Below are 12,884 nucleotides of genomic sequence, written 5' to 3'. Positions count from 1 at the left end.
CAGATCATGGTTCTGCCATACAGGTTTTGTGATTTGAAGGAAGGCAATTACATGTTCTGATTCTCAGTTCCTGTCTCTGTAAAATGAGTGGGTTAGATTGATAATTATTTGTTAAGTCAACTACATATTTACTCATTCATGTTTCATATCTGTAAATTTTAAAAATAACAAAAACTAAGGTTAGTGTTGGAGGCACTTGCTTATGATAAGGTAGGTAATCAACTAAAATAACCATTTTCAATGATTTTCATGTGTTCTTTCTGTAAACTCTTAGGCCCTGGAATACTGATTTGCCTGATAATGTGGAAGAAGTGAAGCTTTTACTTCATATGTGGGTAGCTCTGTTTTACAGCAATCAGAACAAAGTCATACGATCTTCCCGAAAAGTTGTAGAACACAGCAACCCAGCAAAATATGTGTCTATAAATAGCACGTTAGAATCTTGTGAGCTCAGTGAAATTGAGGAGTGCCTTGGTTTGGAAAGATGTTCTGCAGACCCTCTCTTGGAGACTAACGAAATTTCCAGGGCTCATGCTGCTGAAGTGTCCTTCCGTGATCCTAACTGCTTGCTTCCTTTCATTAAAACACCACTTACCCAAGGCTTGGAACTCTGTGTACAGAATGAACAGAAAAAAACTTTTGCAAGAAAGCGTCATCCAGACACCCTAGAAAACCAGGATTTCGTCTGTTCTTATAATAATGAGGTACGTTAGGCTGAATACTGTTAAATGTTGGCATTATTTTGGAAGAAAAAAAGTTTATATGTAAAATCACATTCAAAACAAGGAATTTTTAAATTTTAGGACAGTGAATTCTCAAGGTATGTAAAGAACTATTACACCAAAAACTTAGTTTTCATGAAGTGTCCTCGAATTGTCTGCAGGTAGAGCTTACCTGCCATCCTGATTGAAAAAAAAACAGAGTAGAAAAGTGTCATAGGGTCCACATGACCTGGGAGCCCACCATAATTTGAGGCAAATTGCTTATTTCCTTAATTTTTAAAAGAGGTGACTAATGCCTGTCATGTCTTATGTAGAATATTGTTTAAGGATCAAATATAGCAATAATAAATATTAGACATACTTTGATAAACCTTAAAGTAAACTAAAATTACTTGTATTAAAATTATGTTTGAAGACAGATGCTGGAATAGTAAAATGCCAGACCTGTGAGAGAAGACCCATTGCAAATAACTATTTGTAAATATGGAAAATATACTTCGTTTTGTTCCATTGTTCTCAACTGACATTCAACCAGGCCAGATAATCCAGATTTTACCTGGAGCAAATCTCAAAGTTGTTAACAAAATTCTAAGCAAATGAATTGATAAGATTACCTACCTTTTAAAGCTTTCAACCCAAATTTATTCTAGAATAATATTGCTTGGGTTTGGGCAGCATCTATGATTCCTGTCTTAACAAAGAGTAGACAGTGTTCCTGTACCCGGGGTCACTGGGGACTTGGAGGTCCTTGGGTGAGCCTCACAAAACTGGTGAATATCTTCAAGTGATTGTCATCATCATGAGAATTAAAGATTTCTGAGTCACTGTGTGCCGGATAGTGAGTGTTCTAAGCCCTTCACTCACATGAACTCAGTTCATTCTCAAATAAGTTAAAGACTATTAATCTCCCCATTACACAGATGACAAAACTAAAGCACAGAGAAGTAAAGAAATTGCCTAAGGTCACATAGAAAATTGTCAAGCCAAGATTCCAGTCTAGAAAACCTAAACGTTAACTATGTATGTGCTTTTTTTTTTTCTAAAGATGGGATTCAGCAGTTCCATCCTGTTCTCAAAGAATTATGTAAAATCCAGTTAAGAATCACCACCTTAGAATAAGAAAATATAGTTTAATCAGGGAGGTTTAGATTAAAACGTATATACATGCTAGTTTCTTATAAAATACCATTTGTTGTGGTAATATATAATTAACTATCATCAGTACTAATTTTAGCAATGACTTTGGCAAGCCTGACTGTTCAAATCAATGATTCCTAACAATCTCCTTAGTATGTACTTACATAGGTTTTGGTTTTTTGTCATCTCGTTGAATGCTGTGCCTGTACTTGAAAGGCACACAGGTATGCTATCACACTCCCTCCACCAGTTGGCACACCGGAATGTGAAGGGGATTCTGGCATGATAGCCACTAGAAACCAAGAGCATGTTGCTGCTAGTCATGTGTTTAGTTGAGTACTCTTTCTGAATTATCAGACTTTATTTTAGAAGCATTATACTTTACCTGCAGTAAAAATATATCGAAATATAAATATATCAAGATTGTCACGATTTGCATTTCACTAAGAGTACAGTCATGGTGAGATTTAGGACTGAGGCTAAACGTTACCAGCCACATGATTGGGAGGGCCATTAAAGTTCTCAGAAGGACACTGACTATCAAGACTTTTGTAATACTTTGTTCTCTTAAAACTCTGGTGTCTCAGCCCCACGCTGCTGACTCTGACTCTGTTTTTTTGTTTTGTTTTGGGAAGAAGTCTTGACTCGTCCCCCAGGCTGAAGCGCAGTGGCACTATCTTGGCTCACTGCAACCTCTGCCTCCTGGGTTCAGCTGATTCTCCTGCCTCAGCCTCCCAAGTAGCTGGGATTTCAGGCGCCTGCCACCACACCTGGCTAATTTTTGTATTTTTAGTAGAGACGGGGTTTCACCATGTTGGCCAGGCTGGTCTCGAACTCCTGACCTCAGGTGATCTGCCCACCTCGGCCTCCCAAAGTGCTGAGATTACAGGACTGAGATTTTGTTTTGTTTTGAGACGGTGTCTCTGTCGCCCAGGCTGGAATGCAGTGGTGTGATCTCGGCTCACTGCAGTCTCTGCCTTCCGGGCTCATGTGATTCTCCTGCCTCAGCCTCCCAAGTAGCTGGGACTACAGGTATGCACCACCGCGCCCAGCTAATTTTTGTATTTTTAGTAGAGACGGGGTTTTCTCATGTTGGCCAGGCTGGTCTGGAACTCCTGACCTCAGGCAATCCACCTGCCTCGGCCTCCCAAAGTGCTGGGATTACAGGCGTGAGCCACTGCCCCGGCCAGAAATTGTTTTTTTGTTTGTTTTGTTTTATTTTGTTTTGTTTGAGACAGAATCTCATGAGCCACTGCCCCGGCCAGAGATGGGTTTGTTGGTTTGGTTTGGTTTTTTTTGAGACTGTAGCCTCTGCCTCCCGGGTTCAAGTGACTCTCTGCCTCAGCCTCCCAAGTAGCTGGGATTATAGGCGCATGACACCACACCTGGGTAATTTTTATATTTTTAATAGAGACTAGGCTTCACCATGTTGGCCAGACTGGTCTTGAACTTCTGGCCTAAAGCGACCCGCCTGCCACAGCCTGCCAAAGTTCTGAGATTGCAGGTGTGAGAGGCCACGCCCTACCTAAGACAGAAATGTTTTTAACAAGAGATTTTGAACACAGTTCCTGATTTCCAACATGTACGCTTCAAGACATGGCAGGCAGTTTATAAGCATGGTGTTTCCAGCATTGCAGAGGTATGATCAGTTGTATCATCAGTTCATTTTATCATATGCTGGACAAGACCATGCTTGAGGCTTTAAATAAAACAAAAAACAAACACCAACCTGTTTATGAGGTTATCAGAACTGTCCTGAGATGATAGCTCTGCTCATGTTTAACCTAAATCCTGCTTGCTACTGTTTGAATCAGTTCCTTTTAGTTCAGTTTATGAATGCAAACCACATTGATAAGTTTTCAATTGCCCTGTACAATAGGAGGTATTAAGATGAGAAAGAAAGTATCCCCAGTTTTATGCAAAAAAAGATAGCTAAGGGATGAGGGGCCTTTATTTACTAGAATCAATGTATTCTGAGTACAGGGGATAGTAATTAATTTACTCTGTTGCCTCATGGGAAAGTTTCAGATGATAGTGTACTTATGGTCTAATTGAAAACGGATGTTAAAAATGTTATTCTTTGCTTTTTAAAAATTATCTTTTAGGCTGGGCACGGTGGCTCACACCTGTAACCCAGCACTTTGGGAGACTGAGGTGGGTGGATCACTTGAGGTCAGGAGTTTGAGTCCAGCCTGGCCAACATGGCTAAACCTCATCTCTACTGAAAATACAAAAATTAGCTGGGTATAATGGCATGCACCTGTAATCCCAGCTACTCGGGAGGCTGAGGCAGAGAGTCACTTGAACTCGGGAGGCAGAGGTTGCAGTGAGCCGAGATCACTCCACTGTACTCCAGCCTGGGTGATAAAGCAAGACCCTGTCTTAAAAAAAAATAAAAATAATCTAATTTATTAAAAACAAAATTGAATGCTTTTTCTCTAGTGCTACACTTCTGGATTAAGTGGTGCTAAGTAGCAAACAGGCTGCATTTAAAGTCTTAAATTGTCAGTAGTCTAGCTATTTTTCTTCCAAAAAGCTCATTTAAAAAGAGAAAAAAGCTTCAAAGTTCAGAAAGTTTTGGAGGTCTCCTCTGTGTATGGTTTTAAAGAAAACAAATCCCATTGGGGGTATTTTAAGCCTGCCTTTAAAAGAGGGATTTGCTTGATTTGTACCCTGCGATATTTTCAGCTAGAAAATTCAAAAGAACATTCACAAACTAAAATTAATTTTTATCTTTTCTGTTCTTCACATGTACATATAATTGTATAAAAAACATTTTATGTGACTGATTTTTTTTGTTTTTTTACTTTGGCCATTTCAGGTAATTGGGGAAGAAGCTAAACAAGAATCATTCGATAAACTGAAGACTTCTAATCTTGCGCTTTCTGGTATTGGAAGTACACGAACTAATGGACCCTCTGTTCCTAATGAAGAAGAAATTGTTCAGCCACTGGATAGCACAAGAGTGGCTTCTTACAGTGGCACTGTTACTCAAACCACATTCACCAGGACTTATGATGGGACTGGTAGTCAGCCAGTGATATGTCAGAGCTCTGTGTGTAGCACCCTTGAAAACAAAGCGGATGTTCCTGATGCAGCAATGCAAACAAAAACAGGTACTTTACAGGACCTTATCCAACATGGCAGCCCCATAAACAATGAATGTCACCCTTCCTTGGAAAGAAAGGATGATAATATGGAGTGTGCAATGATTAATCCAGAACCAGTTACTCTCATCTTTGAAAAAAATGCACATGTACCATTACAGACAGAAGCTGTAAATACAGCTGATGAACCTACAACCTTTAATAAGGAGTTGATTAAGCAAGTATCACCTGCTGCAAGCCTTAGACATCCTGTATCCACCTCGGAAAAGGCACAAACACAAGGCCTGAGGGACATTTCCTCTCTAGTAGTTGCAGGACAGAAAGGCTCTAAGTACCTTTGTGCCTCCTCAGTAGGTAGAGAGACACTTGATAAAGAAATGTGTTCATTACAGAAAGAGATGCCTCTTCCAGTCTCATTACCGTCTGATAAAGCAATGGTAATGGAGGCATTATCATTAGTTAAAAGTTCTAGTTATCTATTACCGAGTGAAGAAGTGAGGTGCACTCAGAATTTCCTTTCGCAGACGCAGAGTCTCCTCAGCCTGTCTTCAGAAGGGCTTGTAGAACCGACACAGGTTGAAGTGGACTCATCAGCAGCCTCTACTGCCTTGGGAAAGCAGTGTTCACTGAACTGCATTTCATCAGGATGCCACACATCAGGTGACTCTTTAGAACTGAGGAAGAATGACAAGAATGGTCCCAACACTGAAAATATGAATTTTGAAGAGTTTGATTCAGTATTTATCAAACAAAGAAGGCTGGCTGTGAGTAGAGAGGTCAGCCTAGAGTTATCAGAGGAAGATTCTGACATTGACTTAGCTCTAACAATATCACCACCTACAAGTCCCAGAGAAGAAATGCCAGCTGGTGAAATAGAGCAATTTGAAGAGGCCCCATTTTCAAATTTAGAACTTCAAGATGTAGCTGAGGAAATAGGTGAACCAGAAGAGGTGGCTGTCACAGAAAGCAGAGAAGTGAATTCTGCTGACAGTGCGTCAGTATATCCCACAGTGTCAGAAGAACCAGTAGAAAATAAGGAGAGAAAGGGGGATAATTTACAACCAGTTACTGTAATACTTTCTAAAGAAAATTGCACACTTGAGATTGCAGAGGAAATTAATGTGACCTCTGATTTTCCCTTTGATTCTGTAATTGAGGAAGTATCACCAGCTTCTAGTCCTGAACCTCCAGTACCAGTTAAAGAGACACGACCGTATCAGGCTGTGACTCCATGCATTTTAAAACTTCATGGTACACAGTGTGAGAAGAGCAACCGAATCTCCCAGCGTGTGTCAGAAGACTTAGGCATAACAGAAAAAGAAAATTTTTTTGTTGGTCCTACCCATCCAGTGGGGCAAGATAACTTTACCCAGGTACAACAAATGCAGGTCTCTGCTGAAATGCCTCTAATATTAACTGATCATCCAGGAAGAACAGGTAGACCAACCCTTCCTGGTAAAGTAACTGAGGACATTGTCTCAAGTGAGCATGACGAGGGTTTATCTTTCTCAGGAAAGGTGCAGTGCTATGGTAGGGAGTTAAACCAGCCTGCCTCAGCTGCCGAATACACAGGTGACTTCAGTCCTTCTGAAAAACTGGTAAAATCAGGAAATCCATTGCAGCCAATTAGAGTAGAAAACAGAAATTTGGACTTAAAACATCTTGTCTTGGAGTCCAGTGCACCTCCATTTAGTCCCAGAAATGTTACTGAAAATATGTCTTTGTCTGACACATTGGTTTCCACAGCCGTACCAAGTGGTATAGTAAAACAGCAGACTAGCCCTAAAAGCAGTCAGAACAATCTCCTTACCAGTGATTTGAAAACAGATGAAGGCGTTTATCTGCAGGTGAAGTCCTTGACAACTGCCTCAGTTGATGGAGCTTATTCTACACAGGGATGCATGTGCTCAGTGGTCCCCACACTTTGTTCTTCCTCAGACAGTGCCACATTAACCCATTATGTAAGACCAATAAATGCGGAGCCGGCATTTCAAGCACAGGAAATACCAGCAGTCAGGATGGCCAGTTTGCTTAAGAATGGTGAAACTGAAGCTGAGTTACATAAAGAAATCACAGGTCTAGGCCCTGCTGGCCCTCAGTCCAACACCAAATCTTCTCTAAAAGGCGAATGCAAAGCCATCCACACGCTGCAAGATGTGTCAACATGTGAAACAAAGGAGCTGTTGAATGTTGGGGTTTCCTCCCTTTGTGCTAGTCCCTACCAAAATACAGCAGACACCAGGGAAAATCTCAGTAAAGAGCCTTTGGCCTCCTTTGTTTCAGAATCCTTTGATACTTCTGTTTGTGGAATATCCACAGAGCACATAGAAATTGAGAACGGTGGGGAGGGGCTCAGGGCTCAGGCTGGTTCTGAAACCCTAGGCAGAGATGCAGAGGTCAGTGGGAATTCCGACATGCACTATGAACTGCTTTCTGGAGATTCTGATCTAGACCTGCTTGGTGATTGTAGAAATGCCAAATGCGATTTGGAGGATTCTTGTACTCTAAGAGGTAGTTACACCAGGAAAAAAGAAGATGTTCCCACAGATGGCTGTGAGTCATCGTTGAACTTCCACAACCACCAAGGGGACTGGGGCTGCTCTAGCCAGGTTCCAGGCATGGAGATGAGCCTCCCTCCCGGGCACTGGACCACTAGGGTAAAGAAAGAAGAGAAGTGTGTGCCGCCTTACGTCCAAATCCGAGATCTCCACGGGATCCTCAGGACTTACGCCAACTTCTCTGTAACAAAAGAGCTCAAAGACACCATGAGAACTTCACACAGCCTGAGGAGGCACCCGAGTTTCACTGCAAACTGTGACCTGCCCAGCTCCTGGACAAGCACTTGGCAGGTGGCAGACGACCTCACCCAGAACACTTTGGACCTGGAGTATCTGCGTTTTGCACATAAGCTAAAACAGACCATAAAGAATGGGGATTCTCAGCATTCTGCCTCCTCCACCAATGTCTTTCCAAAGGAGTTACCGACCCAGATCTCCATTGGTGCTTTCCCTTTGACAAAAATATCTGAGGCCTCAATTCTGCATCCTGCACCTAGGAGCAGAAGCCCCCTTCTGGTAACAGTTGTGGAGTCAGATCCCAGACCACAGGGGCAGCCCAGGAGAGGCTACACAGCCAGCAATCTGGACAACTCTTCCTCTTGGAGAGAGAGATGTAGTCATAATAGAGATCTTACACATTCTCAAAGAAGTCAGACTGTTTCATTCCACCTTAACAAACTGAAATACAACAGTACTTTGAAGGAATCTCGGAATGATATCTCACTTATTCTCAATGAGTATGCCGAATTCAACAAGGTGATGAAGAATAGCAACCAAGTCGTTTTCCAAGACAAAGAGCTAAATGATGCTTCTGGAGAAGCCACTGCTCAAGTGATGTATCTGCCTTTCCCAGGACGGTCAATCTCCTTTGAAGACATAATCATAGACTTGTGCAGCAATTTGCACATCAAACTAAGAAGTGTTGTGAAAGAGGCTTGTAAAAGTACCTTCCTGTTCTACCTTGTCGAAACAGAAGACAAATCATTCTTTGTAAGAACAAAGGTAAAGTGCCAGTCATGTCTTACATACTATTTTAATTGCTAATTTTAGTTTTAGAAATAATAAATTTAGCATATTAGCCATCAAAAAGAAATCATGGTATGACATAGGATTTAAATTTCATAGCTTAGTCTTTATCAGCCTACTAAATGTTTTTCTGCAGGATCTGCCATTTGTACTATATTTGAAAATTAGTATTATGTTCCAGAATTAGGGCAGTGACTTTTTTTCACAAAAAGTTACCAGTGTAGACATGCCCGTACTTCAAATGTAAATACAAACACATTCCAATGTTAAAATACAGATTTTTCGAAAAGTATTATTACCTGTGTTCCTCCATTAGTGTAGATTGTCAAGTAGGACCTCTTCTGGTTTTGGATGTATTTTTCTTTTAATTTAAATGTTAGGATAACTGATGTTATGGTGAGTACATGGAGTAATATAGTCCTTAAATTTAAGTAATGGAACCATGGTGAAATTCTGGCATGGGCGGAGCCAGAACCTGTCTTGATTCACCATTAACTTCATTGTGTTATCCTTCCAGAATTTATTTCTCTTCTATTTTGGGTATAGACAACATTTTTAAAAATTTATTGTTTTTAATTTCAAATTTACATAAAGGTTGCAGAAATAGTACCCTTTACCGAGATACCCCAATGTTAACATTTCTGAACCATTTGCAAATGTGTGCACACACAGTGTCCCATTACCTCTTGATACTTAAATGTATATTACCTAAGTTCAAGGATATTCATCTTTTTAACCACCGAACAACCCTATACATCAGGAAGTTAATATAATATTAATTAATGTGACCATCTCCACTAACCTCATCTAGGTCCAGGATCATAGGTGTCTAGAATTGTCATGTCTTCAGTCTGCAAAGAGTTCCTCTGTTATTCCTTATCTTTTATGACCTTAACAGTTTTGAAGATTGTAGGCCAGTTATTTGGTAGAATTTCCTTGCATTTGTGTTCATGTGTTGTTTCTCCATGACTTAGGCATTTTAGGTGAGAATACTCAGATATCATGTGCTGCTCTTCTCAGTGCATTCATTGTATCAGGAGGCACCAATGGATTGATCTCCTTACTGGTATATTAACCTTTTCACTTGGTTAAGATGATTTCTACCAGGTTTCTCCAATGTAAAGTTATGTTGAACTTAGTAATAAGTTGGAAGATACTTGAGACTGTATAAAATCCTATTCTTTATCAGGCTTTTATCCACTAGATTTAACATCAACTGGTGATTCTTATCTGAATCAGTTATTACTATGATGATTGCCAAATAGTGATACTGAAATTCCATCAGATTCCTTCTGCATTTCTTAGTTGGCATTCTGCTGTAGAATAGAGCTTTCCCTTATTTTCCATTTATCTATTCATTCGCTTACCTGTATCACTATGGGCCATGGCACATTTTGTTTTACTTAAAGGGTTATCATCTGTTTCTTCATTATTTTAATACTTAGATTGTCCCAGACCCAGCCAGTGGGAGTCCCTTGAAGTTGGCTTCTGTGTCCTTTTGACAATTCGCCATAATTCTTTGGGCACTTCTTTACTTTGGGGTGTAACATAATGTTCCAGGCTTATCTTGTATTTTCCTTTCCCTTACTTTGAAGTCAAGCATTTCTCCAAGGAGCTGTGACTCTTTAGTGAAGAGTGGCATTTAGGATCACCATCTAGGCACTGGGTGAATGAACTCAGTGCCACTTGGTGTCTTTGCTTCTAGGTCCTCTCAGCACGTAAAGCCAATAAATGTACATATGTACATACATATATCTATATCTCTATTTACGTATAAAAAGCAAAAACAGAGGAGTTCACACTCATCCCCAATTCTAGTCCAGTACTGCCAGGTTTGTGCTAGCCTTCTCCATGTGTGGAGCTCCCTTCTCTGAGGTTGACTGTTTATCCTCAGTGTTTTGACTTATTATCCCTCCCAAGTCCCCCTCCCCGATCCTCCTCCCAACCCCAGGTATAATGAGACCCCTCACTGAGGCACTAACCCTGACCTCCCCAAACTCCCTGACCTGAGGGGCCAGCTGCCCTCCCCCACCCTTGCAGCAGAAAGCTCCATTCAGATGCCAGCAGTCCTGTTTAGTATCTACCCCAGAGCCCCAGCGTGTCCAGGTGGGGCGGGGGGGATGTTGCTTTTTTGGCATGATTCTTACAGTCTAATGGGACAGGAAAACACTGATTCTTTAAGAGAGTCACACAAATAAATGTAAAATGAAAGTGATGGTAAATGTGACGCAGGTGCCACGAGGACGCATTGAGGGTGGTTGGCCTGGCCGGGGAGGTCTTTCCTCAGGAAGTGCTGCAGCACAAGAAGCAGAGCATAAGGGGTCTGCAGGCCATGTGCAGAACTGGACATGCCGTACGTCGGTTCCACATGCCCGCTAGGTCTGTCTTAGACCTCACTTACATCACTTCTGCTGATTTCCTGTGCTAACTCCCGATTGCCACATGGTGAGTCCATGGGCGCTGGATTACTGAGTAACGAGTTACTTAGTAATGAGGGACATGTGTCCCTCATTGTTACAATGTCCCTGGGTGCAGGGTCACAAGACCACTTCTGATCTGGAGTACAGAGGCCACTGCCGAAACCACAGAGCTGCATAAAGATTTCTTGGTCTGCCTAGCTTTTCTCATATGGAGGTGTGTAGCTGGCAAACACACCACAGGGAACAGCCTCCTGGTGCTGGAGGGCTGGTCAGAGCGAATGAGCCATGTCAGCCAGAGGCTCGGGCTGGGCTGTGGGAGAGAACAGCCTCATGCCTCATGTGGCAGTGGCAGGGCCTTGAGTCACACTGAGCCATTTAGACTTCATCCTGAGGTCTCTGGGAGCCACTGGAAAGGTTCTGTTGGGTTTTTTCCCACTAACCACTAGACTACCAGAGATAAAGTTTTCTAAAAAATCTTTTTAAAGGTTTTTTTTTCAAGTGAAGCAGGCGGAGTAGGGATTTTTACAGATCTTTAAAAACTGGTTGTGATTCGTTGTAAAAGATCTTTTAACAAGTAGCATCATATTTGCATTTTAGAGCTATATCTTAGCAGATGGAGTACAGATTGGAAAAATGATAGTCACTGCCTTAACGTGAAACTCCATTGTTGCTAGAGTCAGCAACACTGTTCTTCTGCACGATGGCTCATATTTTGAGTCAACTAAATGTTACTGTAAATGGTTTTTTTCAAATGTGTGGAATCTGCTCTTTAACCTAATTGTATTTTTCCCCGGCCAAGGATCCTTTTGTTTGCCAAGGTTTTTTTGTTTTTTGTTTTGTTTTGTTTTGTTTTGTTTTGAGACGGAGTCTCGCTCTGTTGCCCAGGCTGGAGTGCAGTGGCGCGATCTCAGCTCACTGCAAGCTCCGCCTCCCACGTTCACACCATTCTCCTGCCTCAGCCTCCTGAGCAGCTGGGACTACAGGCGCCCGCCACCATGCCCAGCTAATTTTTTGTATTTTTTAGTAGAGATGGGGTTTCACCGTGGTCTCCATCTCCTGACCTCGTGATCTGCCTACCTCGGCCTCCCAGAGTGCTGGGATTACAGGCGTGAGCCACCAAACCTGGCCTGTTTGCCAAGGTTCTTAATGAATGGTTGCCGGATTTGGTTTTATATTCCCTCTATTGTCTTTGCTCCAAGTTCCTTGCCATTTCGGTAAGCAGCACTGTAGTTGAAAAGATACTGAATGGTCTTCACTCTCAGTCTTTCTGTAGGCCCTCAGCCTCCAAAAGCAATCTGGAAATCAGTTTAGTTTTTTTATTTTACCTTGAATTAAGGTTAATTTTATTTGATTAATTATACATCCTATACCCTGACATGAGCTAGAGTGACTCTAGAATCAACCAAGTTAGCATCATGGTCACGTACATGTTTTGGCACAGTGAGCAAAATACTTGGTTTCTTTTAGCTTCCATCTTCTCAAAAAGCAACAGAGGGTGCAGTGACTCACGCCTGTAATCCCAGCACTTTGGGAAGCTGAGGTAGGTGGATCACCTGAGGTCAGGAGTTGGAGACCAGCCTGGCCAACATGGTGAAACCCCATCTCTACTAAAAATACAAAAATTAGCCGGGTGTGGCAGTGTGTGCTTGTGGTACTCAGGAGGCTAAGGCAGGAGAATCACTTGAACCCAGGATGTAGAGGTTGTAGTAAGCCACTGTGCTCCAGCCTACCCGACAGAGCGAGACTCCACAACAGAGCAGTAATCTTAGTTCTCACTTCCTTTCCAGATGAAGTGATACAATTTTCATGAAGAAGAGAGTATAGCAATGCTAAAGTTTTATTCATAGCAGGAGTTTTTTTGTTTGTTTGTTTTTTTCTGAGACGAAGTTTTGCTCTTGTTGACCAAGCTGGAGT

General features: G+C 41.7%; 1 protein-coding gene across 14 annotated transcripts in view; it reads left to right on the top strand.

The window, feature by feature from the left end:
- TASOR2 (transcription activation suppressor family member 2) overlaps positions 1-12,884 on the top strand; it is an 81,780-nt gene that overhangs the window by 57,257 nt on the left and 11,639 nt on the right. For all 14 annotated transcript variants that reach the window (XM_017962531.3, XM_009213903.4, XM_017962530.3 and 11 more), the window contains 2 exons: positions 275-704; positions 4,681-8,526. In XM_017962531.3, the coding sequence (XP_017818020.1) occupies positions 275-704; positions 4,681-8,526 (4,276 nt within the window). The remainder of the gene's footprint in view (positions 1-274; positions 705-4,680; positions 8,527-12,884) is intronic.

The sequence above is a fragment of the Papio anubis genome, chromosome 11 (assembly GCF_008728515.1).
Source record: "Papio anubis isolate 15944 chromosome 11, Panubis1.0, whole genome shotgun sequence".
Classification (NCBI taxonomy): domain Eukaryota; kingdom Metazoa; phylum Chordata; class Mammalia; order Primates; family Cercopithecidae; genus Papio; species Papio anubis.
This window is presented reverse-complemented; position numbering and strand designations above follow the sequence as displayed.